General features: G+C 42.5%; 1 protein-coding gene across 2 annotated transcripts in view; it reads left to right on the forward strand.

Moving 5' to 3' along the window:
* The window catches only part of ACACA (acetyl-CoA carboxylase alpha), a 122,264-nt gene that overhangs the window by 57,560 nt on the left and 43,592 nt on the right, over nt 1-21,112 (forward strand). For both annotated transcript variants that reach the window (XM_010009045.1, XM_010009044.1), the window contains 8 exons: nt 445-660; nt 1,237-1,392; nt 3,192-3,395; nt 5,810-5,965; nt 6,564-6,710; nt 18,950-19,219; nt 19,576-19,673; nt 20,872-20,992. In XM_010009045.1, coding sequence (XP_010007347.1) covers nt 445-660; nt 1,237-1,392; nt 3,192-3,395; nt 5,810-5,965; nt 6,564-6,710; nt 18,950-19,219; nt 19,576-19,673; nt 20,872-20,992 — 1,368 coding nt within the window. The remainder of the gene's footprint in view (nt 1-444; nt 661-1,236; nt 1,393-3,191; nt 3,396-5,809; nt 5,966-6,563; nt 6,711-18,949; nt 19,220-19,575; nt 19,674-20,871; nt 20,993-21,112) is intronic.

The following is a 21,112-nucleotide window of genomic DNA, read 5'->3' on the forward strand; positions in this document are numbered from 1 at the left end:
AAATTTGTCAGTCACAACGATGAGTCTCTGATACTTGGGGATAAAAATTGGTGTGTTTGGAAGCCTGACCTGAAGCTTCTATTCATGCAGATTTTAGTCACAGTGTAAGAAGGGAGCGCTAGAAGCAGTAAAATGATCCGGTACCAGACTTTCTGTCTTCAGTGAGAAAGAGGGTTTTGGGATGAGTGAGATTGAGAACTTGCTGTCTTGCAGCTTGTTTGTCTACTTCCAGTATTTCAGCAACTTCAGTGCAGCTGTTAGTGCTAATGACTCTGCATGAGACAGAAAAACCTGGGATGGATTAATTTGAATTTTTAGTTTTAAAATTACGTACGAAATTTCATAAGGTGTGTTGTCTAGTTCTTCCCGTCTTCAGTTTCAGCTTCTTAACCCCCCCGCCTCTTTTACACCCTTTTCTACCTGTATGTTGCTGGGTGCCTCCAGTTTGAGGAAGACAGGATTTACCGTCACCTGGAGCCAGCTCTGGCTTTCCAGTTGGAGTTGAACCGAATGCGCAACTTTGATCTCACTGCCATTCCATGTGCCAACCACAAAATGCATCTCTACCTGGGAGCTGCTAAAGTTGAAGTGGGAACAGAAGTGACAGACTACAGGTTCTTCGTGAGGGCTATCATAAGGCATTCAGACCTGGTTACCAAGGTGAGTTTGGTCACCCGTGCAAGGTCTCTTCTCCAAGTGTGTGAAACACTGCAAGTCGTTCTAAGAACGTGTTGGCTGTGTGGAGCACTGTGGAGATGTGCCTGCTCTTGCTGCTGTTGGCTCTGCAGAAGCATGTCTCCAAAGCCCTATGCTTCTCCTATGCTTCAAGGAGATTTTTCTTTGGCCCAAGTGGACAGTCAGAAATCTTTGCATTTTGAGGCAACACTTGTTTCTCTGTGTTTCTCCTGCATTTCTTCACATGCTTCAAGGAGATTTTTCTTTGGCCCAACACTTGTTTCTCTGTGTTTCTCCTGCATTACTGCAGTGGTGGTTTGTCCTGTCTGATTTTGCATTCATGCTGATATAAACAAGGGCACAAGTCAGCTGGGTGTGTGAATCCAGGCAGTGGGAGTATTGGCTCTGTGATTGTGGTGGATCTGTTTGAGGGTTACACATCTCCTGAAACTAATGTAACCTATTTTCTCAGTCAAGTCCTTATGTAGTTTTTCAAACACTGTATTCTTGGGCTTTGATTTTTGAGTAGAAAGTAAATTACATGTTGACAATATCTGGCAGGAAGCCTCCTTTGAGTATCTGCAAAATGAGGGAGAGCGATTGCTTTTGGAAGCCATGGATGAGTTGGAGGTGGCGTTTAATAACACCAACGTGCGCACCGACTGCAATCACATCTTCTTAAATTTCGTGCCTACTGTCATCATGGACCCATCTAAGGTATGATCTTTTCCCTAGCTCTGAGCTGTTTGGTTTTTGTGGGCTTGACTCACCACAGTAAGATGGTCTTTTCTTGCCTTTTTATGCTCTGGAGCTGCACCTGGTGATTGATTACACTTTAATACCATTTGGTGAATGAGAGACAGTTTCTACCAGCCATTTTATGACAGAAAGCTCAAGAAATTGGGGACCAGTATTAGAAGTGGTAACACAAGGGTCAGCTGAGTTATCCTACAAATACTGGAGTTCAGCTTTTCAGTAAAGAAATGGAATCACATAACTAATGGATGTCTAACTGAAGATTGCTCGTTGACCTGGTAGAGCAACTTCTCTTCAAAAGCTGAGAGAATATATTTTAGGTAGTTAATGCAAGCAAGTGGTTTGTTTCATATTGGGAACCTGTTTGGCAGTGAGACAGGAAGAAAGCTTTGTTTATTCTTCCAGTCTATGAAGACTTCAGAGCTAGCAGAGCTCACATTTTTAGTGGAGTGACACAGTCCTTCAGGCTGTGCAGCTCACTTCTTCTCTGTAAACTGAGGAAGTTTATTAAAAATAGATTTTGTGTTTAAAACCAAACTTATTTTTTTCATTATGTGTTTGAGATAAACAATTTTAAGAAGGAAATAGCTTTAAATGCTCTTCTCTTTGTTGTGAAAGTGCAGATTCTATCCAAATAAAATGTGAGATAAATAATCAACTTAAAAAGAATTTGTAAATTCAGCTACAAAAAGAAGTACCTAATTTTTGTTCTCTGATACAAAACCACTGAGATCAACATTATAAATAAATGAACATTAAGCTTTGTAGATGCATAAATGAAAGTGTTTAGGCATAAAGCATGTTTCTGGTTAGCAGAACCACCACAAAGAAAGTCCCAAATAAACTGTAAAGGCTGCATTTAGTTGGAAATCAACATTCTGTTCATGGTTACTGGAAGATGAGAGCTGACCTTTCCTTATGAGAATAACTGAAAGTTTAAGAAGATGAATTGGTTATCAAAATAAGTATCTCTTGCTTGCTGACTTTTAAATCATGATTAAGAACTGGTGACTTAAATCACTTTTGAATAAATCCTCTCCTGGCACATCTAAAATCTTTAGTTCCCAGGAAGTTCAGAAGAAGCTGAGATATTCAGTCTGTGGAAGTTGGGCTGCCCTCAGATGTGTATTGTGAATTTTCCCTGAGCTGCTGTGGAAAAGAGACATTTTATTTTTTAAAAGAATGTTTAAAACAACCTATAAATTGCCTTCTTTTAATATGCGCTATTTGCCAATAGTAGTATATTATAAAGTGTAATAGAACAGCAGAGGCCGAGCTCCAAGTAGTAATTGCTTTGTTGATTTAAAGCACCATACCTCATGTGTGGTGAAACATGGTTATTGTGCATATAAATGCTATAAAACTGTTTGTCAAGGGTTTCACTTTCCTGCATTTTGTAGCTCTTAACTGTGAGCTGTGCGTGCAGGAAGGGTGGCAGATGGAGGGGAAGCAGTGGGCACCCTGTCCTTGGCTGGGCTGTGGAGTGCCATGAGGGAAAAGGGAATCCTTGTCCCTCTACCTCAGCAGTGCCCAGGTTGAGTTCAGTTCCTGCCTGTCCCAACGCTCTTAGGAGGAGAAAGACGGACCATCGAGGTCCTGTGACAGCACTGAGGATGTGCTGCTGTTTGGTGCTTCCATCCCTTTTCCTCTGGGATGACATGCTGGGGTACCCCTTTGAGCAGGACCTTGCGGGGTGGAGAGGTGACAAAGTGGGGGTTGTGCCCGTAAAGGTGAGGGAAATTATTCTTCTGTGGTTGCAGATCGAGGAGTCGGTGCGGAGCATGGTGATGCGCTACGGGAGCCGCCTGTGGAAGCTCCGCGTCCTCCAGGCCGAGCTGAAGATCAACATCCGCCTGACTCCAACTGGGAAGGCCATTCCCATCCGTCTCTTCTTGACCAACGAGTCAGGCTACTACTTGGACATCAGCTTGTACAAAGAAGTGACAGACTCCAGGACAGGGCAGGTATGGCGGCTCCTTATGGCTCCACAGTTTGATGAGGAAGTTACTTGAGGGACACACTTTACACCTCATGAAGCTCCTGGGTGGTTTGGGGTGTTCTCAGGTAACATAAAATTGCTGTTTGACTTTGCCAAAGGAAGGAGGACGTACAGGTGATCTTGCAATAGGCACCTGGGTGTGCAAAATGTAATCGATTATGTAAAAGTGCATACCTGCTAATTGTTTTGTACGTACCTTCAATCATTTGTACATCTGTTTTCCTCTGTGTCAGAGTGCTCAAAAAAGTAATAGAAAAGGGATCCACTGTTGGTGCTCATCCTGAAGGTTGTAATGACAAAAATTATTAATTGTATGTTTCCTCGAGTAGACAGAGAAAATCTGTGAACTTGTCTTTTAAATTCTAAAGATATGGGGAATGACCTGGGTAGTAGGATATAAAATTATTGAAGGTGCTTTTATATCATTTTTATGAAGCATAATGGGCTTTTTTATAATGGTTGTGGCTGTTCTGGTATTTCTGCTTTTCATGGCATAGGAGTAGTGTGGTTAACTGAAATACCTACATATGCTAAAATACATGGAGCATAGGATGCATGAAAAATATTTAAATACAGAATGTTTACATCTCCTTCTGCAATAATCTCTCTGCCATGCAGTAACAGCAGCAGAATAAATCACTTGGGCACTGTTAATGTTGAACACAAAGTGCTGAGTCACCTTTTCTCCATCTTCTCCATTTACATGTTTCCAGCAAGCTGCCTGGCTGTACAGTTTGTCCAGTTTTGGAGATCCTGGAACAGATAGTGTCTGTATGTTTACTTCATTTCTGCCTTTGAGTGGAGATGAAGAAAGAAAAGAACATTTTAATAATCTCCAGGAGCTGAGCTTAACACTTGAGATTTTTTTAGTAATTTGTGAAGGTCACCTTTTCTCTTCAACTCTGTGATGAGCTTTATTTTTTTGAAGCTAGAGGAATGTGCTTTTGTTTGTACAGCCTTGAGTAACTTTTCCAATATTGTATTTTTTTTAATTTGATTTTTTTCAAGGACATTAAACTAGCTTCTATTACAAAAAATTGTACTGATAGGAATTCTTTCACTTAACTCTGAGTAGTTGAGAGGAAGGCTTGTCTTACAAAGCTTGAAGGTGCTGATTTTTAAAGAAACTTCAGTAAATCTTCCTGCTCTTCATGATGAAGGTTTATAGGATGAGTTCAGATCTGTGTTTTTTTTCCTGTGTTTTCAGAGGGTAATTTTGAACTTAGATAGTTCTTTGGAAAGAATGCAAACATTACTGATGTAGTGAGTGCTGGGCACTTTCATGACTTTCATGAAAAAGAGATTCATTGTGAGATAATGACCCTGATTGCTTGATTTGCAGCTCCTGCAGTCATGAGTAATGATGCTCACTACTGACTTCCCCAGTTCTCCCAGTGCTGCTCAGAGGCATTCCAGAGATTTAAGGAGAAGTGGGCCCCTGGTGCAGTAACAGATCCTAACACAGGCTCTGGGACAAATACTTCTTACTCTGAACAAATATTTCTCCCATTGAAAAAGCTACTTCACAAAGCAACATTTATGAAGACTGAAGAGAGCACAAACTACTATTTTGAATTTCAAAACAAAAATAGACTTTACTTACTGAATTGTATCTTTAGTGCAATTATTCAGTTAAATAACCTTCAATCAGAGAAATATCTGCCATTTGTCCCATCAGATCTGATCACCATGTTGTTAAAAACAGACTGATCATGTTGCTGTTGTCAGGCACATTTGTGCTCAGCAGCACTTGTGCTGTGCTGTCCTGGCCAGCAGTGCTCCTGGTGTTCCTTGGTTGAAATAGATTTCCTTTGGAGGCCTGGCTGGGTGGAATATATAGTGCCATGAAGCATGGCAGCTGATAATTCATGTTGCTACTCTGGGAAAATCTTTTAAACTTATAATATCAAAACTTCAAGCCAAATGACATATGCAAGTCTTGACCTAGCTTCCATGATCAGTCAGTGGAGATACGGATACCGCACTGTTCGACTACATAAATAACAGAGTTCTCCTCTCTGCTCCCAGCTATCACAATCCATCGGCATAGATACGGCGTCAGGGGAAATACTGGTGGATGTGAAGTCATCTAAGTCACAGGCTTTTTTCTGTGGGGATGTGGCTCTGTTCACTTGGCTTTCTGCTGTGATGTGGTAATAAGTCAGCGATACTCCGATCCGTGCAGTAATGGTCCAGCGCTGTCTCCAAAGGGCAGTAATGCGTGATGAAGCACAGTGTTACAGGATGTGCCAGCATTAACATATTTGTAGGGAGCAGAAATAAGCCTGGGATAGCCTGATGATTTTGTGTAAAATCTGGAGGAGATAGGTGTATGGAACAAGTGGATTAAACTGTAATTGGTCACGTTTTGTGCTGCAGATTATGTTCCAGGCATACGGGGATAAACAGGGACCACTTCATGGGATGCTGATCAATACCCCATATGTGACCAAAGACCTACTTCAGTCCAAGAGATTCCAGGCACAGTCTTTGGGGACATCATATGTCTATGACATTCCTGAGATGTTTCGGCAAGTAAGTGTCCTTAAGGCCTGGTGGGTTGTTCTAAACTTTTGTACCTGCAGAGCACTTCTATCAGTTGCCATCCTTGCTTGGCAGGGAAACAAGTGGCCTGGAGTGGCTAATAATGGTCCCCCAGGGTCTACACAGCTATGGATTGAGACTACTTGGAAAGAAATTAGGACTCCTCATACACTGCTGTTGTAGTTCCATTAATAAGTCAAACACTAAAAGCTGAAATGTAAAACATCTCGTGCTTCTTGGTTATGTTTCTTTGTTTTCCCACCCTGTTATCCAGCCTTCATAGAGGGTTGGACAACACAGAGGGGATAGTTCCTGGGACAGGGCTCATACATCATTAAATGTGTTAATGAGTTGCAGAACTAATTGTATATCTGATTTTCTGGGTCTTTCCTGAATCACATAATTTGAATAATGCTACTTTGTGTTTCATGGTTTAAATTCCAAAGTAAGTGATATCCACTGACTATTGCCAGTCAAATTGGAAGGAAGGATGTTTCAGAGTGTTCTGTCTTGAGTATTATGTCACAGTGGATTGAAACACTATTCACAGATGATATTCATAACAAAAATTTATCTTTTCATCCTCCAGTCTTTGATTAAACTCTGGGAGTCTATGAATGAACATGCATTCCTGCCAACACCACCGCTGCCTTCCGACATCCTAACATACACTGAATTGGTGCTGGATGATCAGGGCCAACTGGTGCACATGAACAGGCTGCCAGGAGGAAATGAGGCAAGTTGCACTTTCTTTAATGCTACTTTTCTTTCCATGTCCTGTGGTACATTGTGTTTTGGACTAGGTTTGACAATTGTAATGAAAATTTACCAGCCAGGCACAAAATCTATTCATTCAGTCTTTCACAGATGAAATCTCTTTCTTGAAAATGAGATTTTTGTTTCATTAAAAATTAATGCCTTCCATACAATGGGTATTTTAACCTCCATAGTAAATGATGATTCCATTTCAGACCTGTGCCTGTGCTGGTTTTTCTTCATAATTAAAAAGTGCTCATTCAGCTATTCCAGGTAACTGGAGTTTGTATTTAAGAAAAATGTTTTACAAGACTAAACAGAAATGTTTTCATTTGCTTAAAAAATGAAAAAACAATTTTTTCCTTCCATTTAAATAGTCACCATGCAGTGTTTGCTTAGCACACTGGCAAGGTGTGTGCAACATCCCCCTCTAGTGAATTATTTACTTGAGAATACCAACCTGCTCTTGCTGTTGGGATAACAAGTTACTCCTTCAGCTCAAGCCAGGAGGAGGTTGTGCTATTGTGTTGGGCTTCTGCTAGTGTGTTATTAGCAAGCCAAAGATGGCAGCACTTCAATGACTGGAGAATGAAACTAACTTGTAGAAGATGTGTTTATTTTTGTTTTTGCCTAGGCTAGGTGGGATTCAGTAAGTAAACGTTGTTACAGTGATTTAAATTTAAACAGTTCTAAGTGGTGGTATGATGTTTTTTTCCCTTGGCATCATTGAACTAGATGTATAACTTTAAGATTTGTAAAAGCTTTGTTCAGAAACATCAGGTCTAGTGATGAGAGGAACCAGGATTTCATCACTGTTTCCTGCATGTATCTTGTCAGGGGAAGGTTTTGAACATGATGTTTTCAAATTGAACCTAATCAGTAAATGGTGACTCTGGGAGCACTATGTCCTTGTCTTTTGCTGGCCTATAGTAGAAATGTTTTAACTGGTATAATTAAACCTGAAATGAGCTATTCCCTGTGTTCTTGGGGAAAGCTGAGGCTGCAGTGCTGTGGAGGCTTATGCCATCATCTTTCTCTCTTTCTCTGCTCTCATTCAGCGTTTGAGTGGATGGTGGCTGGGGAAATAGCAAAGTCCCTGAGGGACATAGCTCTGTTCTTTCTGAAATTACAAGCACAGAGCTGCCTGGGCATGAACATGTAGTGTTTACTCTTCCAGTATGAATACAAATAGTCTTATTATATGAGATTCTGTACCCAAAGACCACCAAAAAAAATTAGGAGATTTTTTTAACCCTTGGTAGACTTAGTTGTTCTCAGTCTGAAGAGAAATTACATGGCTGTTTTGGTGTGTGTGGTGTTGGTATCTAATGCTCAGGTTCAGGCCCTGCCTCTGTGGCTGTTACACTGAGGAAGTGGGAAAAATGAGGGGAAAATATGATGTTCCCCCCTTTTCTCTGGCTACTGAAGATCACTTCTTGGGGAGGTACAGGACAGACTTGAACTTGCTTTTTAATGACTTCCCAGAACTGAGATGGGGGTGCTGTCTGCAGAGATGAAATCCCAGCCCAGGGCTCAGTGTCCTGGGGAGTTCAGGCCTTGGAGGTAGCTCACAGCTGGGCAGGCTGAGCTGGCAGCCGGCCTGGCTGCAGCTGGACACGTCGTTGCAGCTGCAGTGAGGTTGGAAGCATTGGGATTGAATTCTGTAACCAATAGCCATTGCACACAATAGTGCTCATTCAGTGGGGAGAGCAGACAATCTGAGGAAGACGTTCCAGTAGCAGTCTGAAGGACAGGTGACATTCAGGAGGCGACGAGCTGCCAAACAGATTCATTCCTCCGTGCTGTGCTTTCTTTATCTGGATGAGCTGACTTTAGGCTTTTATGGTTTAATTTGTTCAGCTGAGGAAACAAATCTCCACAAACATGTGCTCAAGTTTCTCTTTCCAAAGAAGATGGCTGCAGGGGTGGAGGAGGAAGAGACAGGATGCTAGATAAATCCAGAGCATAAGCCTTTTCTTTGTTAAGGCTGTAAGTGGTTCCATTCTGTTTTTTATGAGAATCAGTCTGCATAGCATCAGGGCACAGAAATACAGCATCTTATCTGCCAGGAACCAAAGATCCTTGGGGTAATCCATCTATGTGGCAGTAGCTGGTAGTATTGCATAGGAAGAGGAGACATGCCACAAGGAGCAGGAGAAAATGTTAATTAGTTCTGCACTTGTTCTGTGTGTGACAATGGTGAACTGTTCTTGGAATACAGCACATTTCCTTGGCTCTCTAAACTTGTCTGAATTTGTTAAGGAAGAGTTTTGTCCTCAGATATATTTGACTTCAAAATGCCAGAAGCCCTTTTAAACTGAAAATTGTGTTAAAGAGGAGGAGATCCCTAAAGAAATTAGTACAAGGGTTCCCAGGCTTTGCAGGGGCTTGCTTGGTAGCTTTAGTCAGAGTTTTCACTGCTTCAGTTTGTTCATATCCTAATAAGATGGGATTGTTTTGGGGTGTTAGGAGGATGAATTAGACAAATGGGTATAGTCTGTGCCCCAGAGCTCCAGAGGTGTGAGCTCTTTCCAGTTCAGATGGGTGGGAGTGCTTGGTAAGAACTTTGTAAGTAGGTGTGATTTTTCTTTTTTTTTACCCAGCCAAAGCTGCTGATTTTCTGAATCCAAAGTCTTTTGAGAGATTGTACATCATGCATTTTTTACTGAAGAAGAAATTCTTGTTGAAAAATTTTGACTGTAGTGAATATAGCTGCTGTTTAGTGCATTTAAGTTCCAATTACTGTTCTGCTTGGTTTAGATGAGACTCCAACACATCTCTTCCCCCATTGCAAGTGAGTGCCTTGCCGTCGTGGTATCAGCTGCTCCAGGGCAAGGCTTGTCTTTCCTGTTGGAGCTGTGCTTCACGCTATGAACAGTTACAATTTCTCTATGTGAACAGGGGTCAAGACACTCTTCCTCTTAAAGCATTCAGCTGAGCTGAGTGCCCTAATTGTTTTAGCTAGCAGGTGAAATTGAGAAAGCAGCATAAAATCACAGAGGTTTGTGGTCAGCTGGATGTCAACAACACAAGTTGCAATCCCTGCTCTAATACAGGGCAGAGCAGAAGCTCAAAGCTTAGTTCCTCCTGCCCTCTCAGAGTTTGCAAGCAGCATTCTGAGATAACCTGACTGTGTTTTCAGGAAGTCTGTGAAATGGGAATTCTCAAGAACTTCCACAATATAAGAGGTTTTTCTCTGATTAGCTTGTGACCATGTCATGTAGCCCACCACCTCATTTGGCAGTAATTATCTCTTTGCTACTTGTCTCAACAAAGAAGCCAAGGACTTAATGGACCATGAAAATACAACTTGCTCTTTATTCCTAGGCAGTGCTTGCTCCTTCTGAGCAGAGGATCGTGTGTCGGTCGTGGCCACGCGAGGGAGCTTGCAGTGCTGCTGGCCCTGCTGCCTGCTCTGGCAGCACAGAAGACATTGCTAGTGCAGGGCCTTTTTCCATCCTCTTGGTCACACACTGCACCCAGAGTTCTCCTGAAGCGTATCTGCTCTTCCTTTGGACTGCAGATAGAATCCAGAATGTTACCTGGAGTTTTCTGCTTGATGGTGTGTGTTCTGGATCCTTCATGTTAAGCTCACTAACTGTGTCCTGGTCTCAAATTACTCCTGTTTTGTTTAGTTCATTGGTAGGGGGTTATTTTTGTGTTCTCTGTTACTAGTCTGGCTGCTTTGACACCTCTGCTCACTTCTGAGACTGTACAGATGAGCTCTTTGTGCTACCATAGGATTTCAGTAAGCCAGCACCCTTGACAAGGCTGAATCTACCACAGTAGAAAAGTTGAGATCAGTTTGTAAATAATTCTCAGAGCCAGTAGGTATAGAAGAAAGCTGAAAACTGTAGTACTTTGCCAGCAGAATCAAACACCAGTAGATAGCTCCCTTCTAATGCTCCTGAGGACAAAAGGGGTATCATTTATTGTGCGACTGTGAGCACATCGAGAGGTGGATGCTCAGCCTGACACCAGTCTGACCCTTTAAGATAACATGGACCATTGAAATGTACAGAGTTTATATAGATGGGAGGAAAAAAATCCACAGGTAGTTTTTTGTAATCTTATGCCTTTTGCTGTAAAATGTCATTAAGATGAAAATGTTAAGATCATACCACAGCCTGCTTGCTTATCTAGATTATAACACCAGACCTTTAACATTTCTGCTTTTTAAATTTTTTTTTAAACAAGTGGAAGCCTTTTTCTTTAGTGGCACCATCTTTGGAGTTACTGCCTTCATTGGGTAAGTGGGGTAGAGGTGTGTGGTTTGGGCTTCCCAGGTTAATATTAAGGGAGATGGGTTTGAAAGAGGCAGCAGCTCACCTTGTTTGGCTGTCCTCTGGGAGCCTTTTGCCCTGGCAGGTCAGCTTGTCCTGCCTGTCATCGATGCCTCTGAAGTAGCTCTGTAGTGACATGGCTGTGCTAAAATGGGGAAATCTCTGAAAGAGTCAGAAATTGTGTGAACAGGCCTGAAGTTCAGCAATCTGTGGCGACTCACACAGTATTTAAAAGGCGCTGGTTGTAGTAGCTTTGCTGAAGACTCAACCTGTAATGTAGTGACACCCTCTTGAAATGCCCATTGAAGGTGGCTTTGTTCTGAAGATTAGCATATTAGCTGAAATCTTACTGTGAAAAGGTAATTCCCTCAGCCTCTTGGATAACTCAATGTATTACTTGTCATTCTTGAGCTGGGCATTCTGATGTTTTTCTATAGCACTTTATGTAGTTTGACTACAATTTACCATGATCCCCTGGCACGAGAACTGCACTATCCACTGATAAAACCCAACTAATCTTCAAGAACAAGGAGAAAGTGAGTGTAAGGAGCACTCACAGTGTAAGGTGCAGCAACACCCCTCATTGCCCTTCAGCCTCACGCAGTGTCCCTCTAAACTCTGTCATTTTCCCTATTGGCACTAGATGTCACAGTTTTTCTTTCTCAGTCGTGTGTGGATCAGAAATAATCCATAATCGGAGCTGTTTGATGGTACCTTGGCAGGCACTTTCAGCCTTTCCTGGGAGTGTGGGAGGGTTTGGCCAGGTGAAATCCAGGACAGCAGTGGGCAGAGGGCTGCTCAAACTCTGCTCCAGCAGCTCCCTGGATTGCCTGGAGCTGAAAGGTGTAGCTAATGAATATTATACAAGCAAAGCTTAATAGCTGAACTGCATGTTCTGCTTTGTCACCCCATGTTCCTGCATTTTATGACAGGTACAGGGTATTAAAATATCCCTGAGCTACTTCTGGTGGATGGTAAGGACAAGAAGAACCAGAGAATGGGTGATGGCAAAGTCAAAGAATTAACATGAAGGTGAAGGAAAGCACCCGTGTATCTCCTCCCCCCTGCCCACAACCCCACCACTCTTTTTCCCAGAGATTACTGTAAAAATTCTTGATTCTCTTTGGATTTGCCAACCCTCCTTGATGTGTTCTGGGAACAATCCCTACCTGAAGGCTCTTATGGCAGTAAGAATGGGTTTAAATAACAGGGAAGCTGGACAGCTGTTTGTGCTGCACAGCAAGTGGTGTGTCCTCATCTGCAGTCCTTGTGATGCAATTTCAGAAGGTGATCCTCTGTTGGCAGGATAATTTCAGCCCCTATCAATGAGATGCTGAAAGGTCACAGTGAGATGTGTGGGGGTAGGGATCAGGGCAGAGCGTGGTTTTGTCCTGGACTGAAGAGTGTTATTTTTAGTAAAAGGTGGAATGTCTTGTGACAGGTGGGATATAATACAAATTAGAAGAGGGTCCCCCTAGCATCACTGAAAGCTGGTTGTTTTTTTGCTCACTTACATGCCTAGATCATTTAATGTAGCTTTAAGAGTAGGAGGTGCATGGGAGGATGGGACTGGTGGGGGGTCTTTTGAACTCTTTTAGGGCTGGGGTGGATGAGTTGTCTCCATTAATATGGACTATCTCCTCAGCTGAACAGTGGTTGTACAGTTAAGCAGGGGTATTCTGAAATACCTAGAATTGTTTGAAGGGCTAATGTTCATGCAGATCAGTATCTTCACTCTGCTGTTTCTAGGATTTGTAGGCAGAGTATCTCCCATGGCCTGATTTTTGAAAAGATACCTGGGTACAATAGCAATACTGGATGTTCAAGATTTGAGGTTTTCCTGGCAAAACTGAAGGCTATGAGCCTTCAACATATACACTTGAGTTAGAATGTATTATAATTATTTAAAAGGTGAATTTTTGGAAGATTATAAATACATTAATGTATATAGTCAGATCTGATTGATACATTTTTATAATGCCTGTCAACCAAATACAGAATTGTAATTTTGTTACCTTCCCAGTAATTCTGACTTTTATCAAATGTTTAGACCACTAACAACTGTCTGTGATACTTTTAAACACTTGACAAACATTGCACTCTTGGGCAGAAAATAACCCCACACATCACAGGTGAGGGTCTCAGAGGATGCTGAAAGCAGTGACCACCCAAATCATGTCTTATTCAGAGAGCAACTAGAGCTCCAAATTTCTTAAAGGGTTTTAAAATCCTCAAATACAAGCATTGCTAGATCAGAAATACATGGTGGTGCAGTTTTGTTCAGTAGTTTGATAGAATTTTGTATTTTGAAGAAAGTTCTTGCCTCGGAGAAATTTTCCAATAAAGGTTTTCTGTCACTCTGTAATACATCTTCATCTGTCTGTAACTTCACCAGCTGCAAACTGTTTCAGCTGAAGTTTTCAAGCCTTACACTCTGCCTAGGGAGAGGTTAGTTATTGTTTAATTTGGAAAGCTTCATCAAATTTGCTTTTGTTTTGGTGCAGAAGCTGGCAGTGTTGCTCGCCATGGACTTTGTGGGCTTGCAGCAGGAGCTCGAATTTGATAGAGAATTTGGTTCGGGTTCAGCATTGATGCCTTTTGCTATCCCCAAGGGACACTCTGCAAGCTTCTTAACTACAAAACACAGTAAAATCTATTTCTACACTGTCTATAACTGGTGTTTTTGAGCTTTTCTTTTGGTGTTTTCTGTGTCTATCTACTGTCCCTGAATATCACCAGCCTTTTGCTGGTTTGATTCCTGGTTCACCACCCGAGTGCCTTTGATCTAGTGCAAGGAACCAAAATAGCATGAATTCACATCTTCAGTCCCCTGTGCTGCATGGAGCCTTGTCCTGAGCAAGCCTCTGTCACGTCTCATCCTGGAACTGTTTTTTCCCGTCTCTCCTCTGCTTGGCCACGTGCTGTTCAGGAGAACTGTGCCAAGGTGTGCTTGGCTGTGCTCCCTGCCACCACGGCTTTGATTGCTAAGTGACACCTTTTCAGAGCCAAGATGGGAATGAAGGAATCCTAGGTTTTGGCACTTCACCCTTGTCAAGGCATCAAGTCTGAATGCCTCTAGCAAACCATGTGCATCATGCCCTTGTTCTGGGAGTTGATTCATGCTGAAGAGAACATTTTCATAGCTTTTGGTGACAGTGTAAGTGCAGAGAACCTCTCTTTTACATCTGAAGTTTCAGGCATCAGATTAGAGTGGTGAAATACCAAAATTCCTTTGTCTGCATCAAGTACAGTTTTTGAGGATGTCTTTGTTCCCTCTCTAAAACACACCTTGCCAATGGCAGTGCAGCATTCTGGGGTCAGTGGACATGGGTTTACTTCCAGAGCAGGCAGAGGTTGTGAAGGGGGAATAAAGCACCTGGCCCTTGATTTAACACTGCCAGAACGTGCCTGCACAGCAGGGAAGAAATGTACTCTCAATAACATTCAACTTCAGCATTTCCAGACTGCTACAACTGTTGCATTTCCTTTCTTATTATAACTTTATGTAATAAATACTAACATACAAATGTATTCATGTTTTATATGTATATACTTTATGTATAAAACTTACATACGGTATAGATGCAACAGAATGGGAGCAAGACAGGCATTGTCAGCGTTCTGTAAGGTCAGTTGTCCTACTGAGAGATTTCGAGACCCACATTCAGGTTTCCATATGTAAACATAAATAAGGTGAAGCATGGCATAAAGTACCTGGGCTCAAGCATCATCCTCGTGCAGAAGCAGAATAATCCAACACAATTGGCATGGCTCAAGCGTAGCTGCTGTCACATAATAAGCTGTTCTTGTTTACATCAGATTTTCTGTCACCTGTGCTTCTCCAGGAGTTAGAGATCCTGCTAAAAAGAGACTAAGAAACTCCCTCTGCCTGACCTCCAGCCACCATTTCTGTTGGCTTCTCTTTCTTTGAAGGTTGCTCTGCTTTCAGGAGGGAGGCTGGGATCCGTTTCTTTCCCATTCCCCTCTTTGCCTGTTGTCAACAGCTCTGACTGCCACTAGCAGTCAATTTGTAACTGCATCAGTATGTGTATTACTGTTCACATCGATAGTGCAATTAATGCTGAAGTCAATTTTGGTGTTAATTTTAGGCCATGATTAGTGTTGACACTGTGTGTCAAGCTAACGGCGTTTATGAGCACCATGAAAACGAACGTTAGTTAATATTGTGTTTTTACTATCTGTTAATGGTTACATTAAGGCAAAGATCTAGTGGGAGAAGGTGTGTATAAAATTATAGATATGGAACTTGTTTGTAATATATGTGTGTCATGCAATTCTGCATTGCTGGTGCTATTCAGGGAGCAAATGACATCTGAGCACTGAATCCTAATCACAGTTTGGAACATCAGAAATAATGATCACTTCTGATCGGAGGCTGTGAATAATTCATCTGGTTTGATTTTCATGTTCTGTCCAGTGATACTTTTCAAACCAAATGTGTTCCTACAGGAGAATAATGGTCCCACTTCTTATGGAAATACTATGGCACAAATCATTTTGCCAACATAAAAACAGTTAAATAAGACGGGTCCTGCTTTTATTTTTTTCTCCCTCGCTTCTTCATTCCTGGGTGTGCTGGGAATAGAGCTGTGGCAGGAGAAGCACCTCCAAACTGTGCTGGCCCTTAAAAAGAGCCTTTTTGAAGCTACTGCTACTTACCATCACCCATTATTGTTCTGACAGTGCTCTTAGGTGATTAGCTCAGTCTGTCTAATTAACCTGTGAACTCTCCATTTTTTTGGCATGCTGCCGTTAACTTAAAATTATAATGATTTTTTTCTTCCTGAAACAGAAAACTGTCCTCCACTGCCTGTAAGTTTAAACAGAATCTTCTTTGTACATAGCAAAAAAATTCTTGGTTGTGCCCTGTGATTTTTATTTCTGGATAAATGGCACAAAACACGCTGTGTATTGGGGAGGCAAAGACACACAAGTTAGGAAAGTGGTGCACTTCAGTCTTTCTCAAACTGCAGATGGTTGCTCTATCTTTATCAGCTAGAAACTATTTCCAAGAGTTTGTGTTTACTGTGCCCTGGATAGAGAGCTTTTCCTGTTCTACTAGTGAGCACTAACAAAAGGGATTTTATTTATGTGGAGGATACATGATCCTGTGTTAGGGAACTATTCCAAAACCTCATTACAATCTGAATTTTCTAAATAGGAAATGCTTTTAATTTGCCTGTTTTCTGTACTGTCAGAAATCATTGCGCTGATAAAAGTGAGGAAAATCACCCACATTTTGATAGATGGGACAGCGTGGGACCAGTCCAGGGTACTAACCACATTTGCTTGTTTTCTGTACTGTCAGAAATCATTGCCCTGATAAAAGTGAGGAAAATCATGCACATTTTGATAGATGAGACAGCGTGGGACCAGTCCAGGGTACTAACCAAGATTAGTAACTAGTCCTTAAGCCCTTGAGCTCATCTGCTTCCCATGTTAGCCGAGGGTGCTGGGATTTTGCTTCCAGTATGTTGTGGTTATTGTGGAGGTTTCTGGCAGAGTCTTTGTGTGTTTCTATCTCGCACTTAACTGAGCTGACAAGTATTCAGCAGATACAAAGCCTGAGCATTTCTCCACTTGCTCATGTGGCTTATGGTCATCTAATGGTGCTTGAAGCTTCCTGGTGTGGTCCTCCTGGCTGATGGGATCGGTGTAGCTGTAAAGAATTGACTACTTAGGCAAAAACATGTACATTGGTGTTATTTGTGTGCTATTTTGGAAGAGGTTTATGCTGCAGTTTTAAAGACAATATTGCCTCATCTTCCTTGGGGGTTTCTATCAATAACTATAACTGGTTTCTGAGGTGGTATCAGAAAGATTTGGTAAGCATCCATTTAAAGAATTTTAGTTATGGCAGGCAAAAAAAAATGGGTAAAGAACTGAGCTGTAGCTGGTGACAGGGTATAGATGGGCATCCCTGGTTTCTTACAGCTAATCTTGAAGCCTTTAATTTTGAATTTGCAGACATTTCTAACCTGCTGTTTCTAATTGCAATCGTGTCCACAGTGAAGAGTTAGTACAGAGACACAGTATCTAGCCCCTGGCATCTCTTTTCCTACAGCAGTAAGGTCAGAAGGACAGAGCAAACTGTTCTTCTCTTTTCGCCTTTCTTCTTCCTTTATCTGCTCTGAAAGTCCAACAGTAGAGGAGCAGTCCAAGGAACCTCCCTCAGGCCATGTAGGTTTATTTGGGATGAATTAGGTTGCCCTTCCAGATGGGACTGGTTGTCTGTGTGACCCTGGTGTGACATTTTTGGTCTATGTGTCTGACCAACAGCTGCATCCACTTGTTTTGCTGCATTACAAGTTTTCCCTGATAATACTGATATTTTAGCAGAGCATCCCAGTGACTTTTAGGGGTTTGTGCTCCTGCCTTTCAAACTGCTGCAGTATCTTTCTCTTCCAAACACTGCAGTTGGATGCTAAGATCTAACTGTAATTCTGCAAATCACAGAATCACAGAATGGTGGGGGTTGGAAGGGACCTCAAAAGATCACCCAGCCCAACCCCCCTGCCAGAGCAGGGTCACCCAGAGCACATCACACAGGAACGCATCCAGGTGGGTTTGAATGTCTCCAGAGAAGGAGACTCCACAGCCTCTCCAGGCAGCCTGCTCAGTGCTCTGTCACTCTCACAGTAAAGAAGTTTCAGAGGCAAACAAATTAATCCCTTACAAGTCAAAATAGCAGTGGATGAAACTGAGACCAAGGAGAAGGTGAACTGAAGCAGCATCATTCTGTTAACTTGCAGTCTCAGCTCTCAAAAGGGGAGGTGGAAGGGAAGGATCTGTCAGTAGCCAGTTGTAATATTTTTTGGATTGCTGCCTGCTTTACTTCCAATGGCCCTTTGATTAATTCCTCTGCCTTTTTATTTTTTTTAATGAGCCTATTAAGGCATATCTTATTGCAGATGCTGATTGGATCTCAACTGTGTATTGTGCCATTTTGATTTGGATTAAATGGCACATATCTATCTGCTGCTTCTCCCCTCTCCCCCTCCCGCTTTAGTTCATCATGTTCAGAATTCAGAGTCTCCACAATGAGAGTTTCAACCCTCCTGATTGCAGAGGATGTGCAATCGGCTTGAGGAATGTGTACTCAGAGCTTATGATCCTTGGGCAAGCACAGACTGGGTGATGCATGTGGCTTTCAAGGGACACTGCTATTTCCATCTGTTAATGGCCTTCCAGGATGGCCAGCTCTCCAGCGCAGCGCTATGTGGCAGCTGAGGGATGGGAGATGCAGGGTATAGATGTTGCTGATCTCCATAAGATGGGCCAGAGGAGATCATCTGGTGATTTTAAATAGAAAAATGTGCAGCAAAAAGCATTGCTTATCCAGGCAGGTTTGGAAAGAAACTGCTGCAATATTTGTGAAGGAAAAAGGGAAGAGCCAAAGGAATGAGAGGAAGGGCAGGAAAAAAAAAAGGAAAAGGAAGTAGTTATGAAACAAAAGGGTTATTAAAATGAGGGCAGGGTGAGGGAGAAGCAGGATGATGAGGTTCTGGGATGCTGTCTGGATAGCCTAAGCAGATGGTCAGGAGTCCTGTGCAGCAGCACATCCATCCTCACCCTGGGAGCTCTGGCACACAGAATAAACACAGCACCCTGCCAGAGGGGCCTTTGCAGAATGTGTTTTGGACCTGTGACAAATCTCTGAATAGGGAGGGCCAGTATTGGTGCCTTGGGTGCAAAGAGAGCGTTGGAGGATGTGCTCCAGTGAGTGTGGAAAGGATCAGGTCCTGCCAGCTGTGCTCCACACTGGCAATGCGTGTCGGAGCTGCTGTTACTGAAGTTCCCAAAGAAAATATACAGAGTGCAGCACACATAAGAAAAATGACCCTGATGTGATTCCCCTCTTTCACATCTTGAAGATAGAAATTTGATTTTTGTTGTTCTCTGCTTCTTAATGCAGATTGGGATGGTGGCCTGGAAGATGACTCTCAAGACCCCTGAGTATCCAGAAGGCCGTGATATCATTGTCATTGGCAATGACATCACGTACCGGATAGGTTCTTTTGGGCCCCAGGAGGATGTGCTGTACCTGAGGGCTTCAGAGCTTGCTCGAACACAAGGCATCCCCCGTGTCTATGTGGCTGCCAACAGCGGAGCCAGGATTGGTTTGGCTGAGGAGATTCGGCACATGTTCCATGTAGCTTGGGAAGACCCAGATGACCCATACAAGGTAAGGAGGCGCAGGAATCGAAACGTGAAACTGTGCAATGTCATGGAATAACCTGATTTTTATACTGCCCCTTTTAATAGATGTAAGGGTAAATATTTGCCAGATCATTAGGTCCAAAGTTCTTGGAATTAGAGCTCTCAGGCAAGCAGGATTGGTATCCAGAATGAGTTAGTGTTACACTCTGAGAACATCCCTAGATTTCACTGACCTCAGGTGGAGCACCCATGTTAAGAGAGGATGTTCTTACTGCTATCTGGAATTAAACTGTGCTCCCTTGAAACTTTATTTTTGAACTATTGGGGATCAGGAAGGGACTACAGAAGAGAATGAGATTAATGAACTGTTTTCCCCTACAGGGATACAAATACTTGTACCTGACTCCTCAAGACTATAAGAAAGTCAGTGCCCTCAACTCAGTTCACTGTGAGCACGTGGAAGAAAATGGAGAGTCCAGGTAAGCACAGACGGGTCAGAATAAAAAGCTTTCTGTTCATCCTTGGGTATACAAAGTGATATGTGTCATGTCCTTGTCTTCAGCCAGGACATTCTTTAGCATCCAGGTATGTAGAAAGCCATAGCTGTCTTTGGTCAGAGCAGGAAACAGCAGAGTTAAATCTTGTATCATGACATGTCTTGTTTGAGGTAATGTCATATTTACTCCTGCTGTCTGGCATCCCTGGTCATGGCTGGGGGTTCTGCAGTGGTAAACACTGAATGACCAGGACAATGGTTCCTGCCCAAAGGCTTGCAGTCTAATTTTGAAAATTACTTTTCTGCCAGATTCTGTAGAAAGGATAAAAAAATTCTGGAGTGAAGACTAAGCTCTTGGTGCATTTTGAAAGGTTGGGCTGCAGTAGTTGTACTAATCTGCTTTATGGCCAGTAGTTCTCCACATGTCTACTCCAGGTGTCTGCGTCTTCTCAGCAACATCCCAAAGGTAGCACATCTGAAGATGAGCTGCTAAGAAGCTTTCAGAGAACTGTAGCTGTAGTGGTGCTCCTGGGCAGAGTTAGGAGGATGTGCTTAGAAAGAAAAAAAACCCCAAAACCTAGTCTGTAGACTGACAAGCTCTGAAAGAACAAAGGGATGGGGGGCTGGGTGCAGGGATCTGAGCCTGCCTGTGTGTGTGCTGGGGAGGGTAGTGGCTCTCTCCAGAGAAGCACTTAAGCATGTGCTCAAGTACTTTGCTTAGCAAGGGCCTAGTGGAAAAGATAGAAACCAGCCTGAGAGCTCTAAGAAGGGACCTTGCTAGGGAAGGAAGGCATGAAAGAAGAAAGTAAAGAACAGGTAAGAGCCTCATTATATCCTCTTGTTTGGTTTCTTTTTCCTTTTGGCTGCATTCTCTTCCTTTACTGCCCTTTTTCCTGTAATTAGCCTGTTCCTCATGTCTTGTGGGAATGACAGAAGAACACTTTCCATAGGCCTTCCTCTCCCTTGGTGTTTCCTCTTTGGAGTGCTGCTTATATGTAGGACTGTTCCATGGTGTTCAGCAGAACTGCAGAATGAGCCCATGTGCGGGTCCTGGCCAGGTTTTATGCACATTACTCTTTGGAGCCTTAATGATATTTAGTCACTTTTCATTTTCTTCATAGCAAACTGATTCAGCAAATCACTGGACCTTGTGATTCAAAGGCTGTATGTGTCTCCCTCAGGTATAAGATAACAGATATTATCGGAAAGGAAGATGGACTTGGAATAGAGAACCTCAGAGGATCTGGCATGATTGCTGGAGAAACGTCTTTAGCCTATGATAGTATTATCACCATCAACTTGGTAATCCCCCACTGCTTTCTGTTCTTCAAAGTATTGTCTATTTCAGCTAAAGATCCTTGCATGATATCCAGAGGGTACATCTGGGATCTGGTTGATGTAAACTGCCTCCTGTAGGCATTG

The sequence above is a fragment of the Chaetura pelagica genome, unplaced genomic scaffold, assembly GCF_000747805.2.
Source record: "Chaetura pelagica isolate M959 unplaced genomic scaffold, ChaPel_1.0 scaffold72, whole genome shotgun sequence".
NCBI lineage: Eukaryota > Metazoa > Chordata > Aves > Apodiformes > Apodidae > Chaetura > Chaetura pelagica.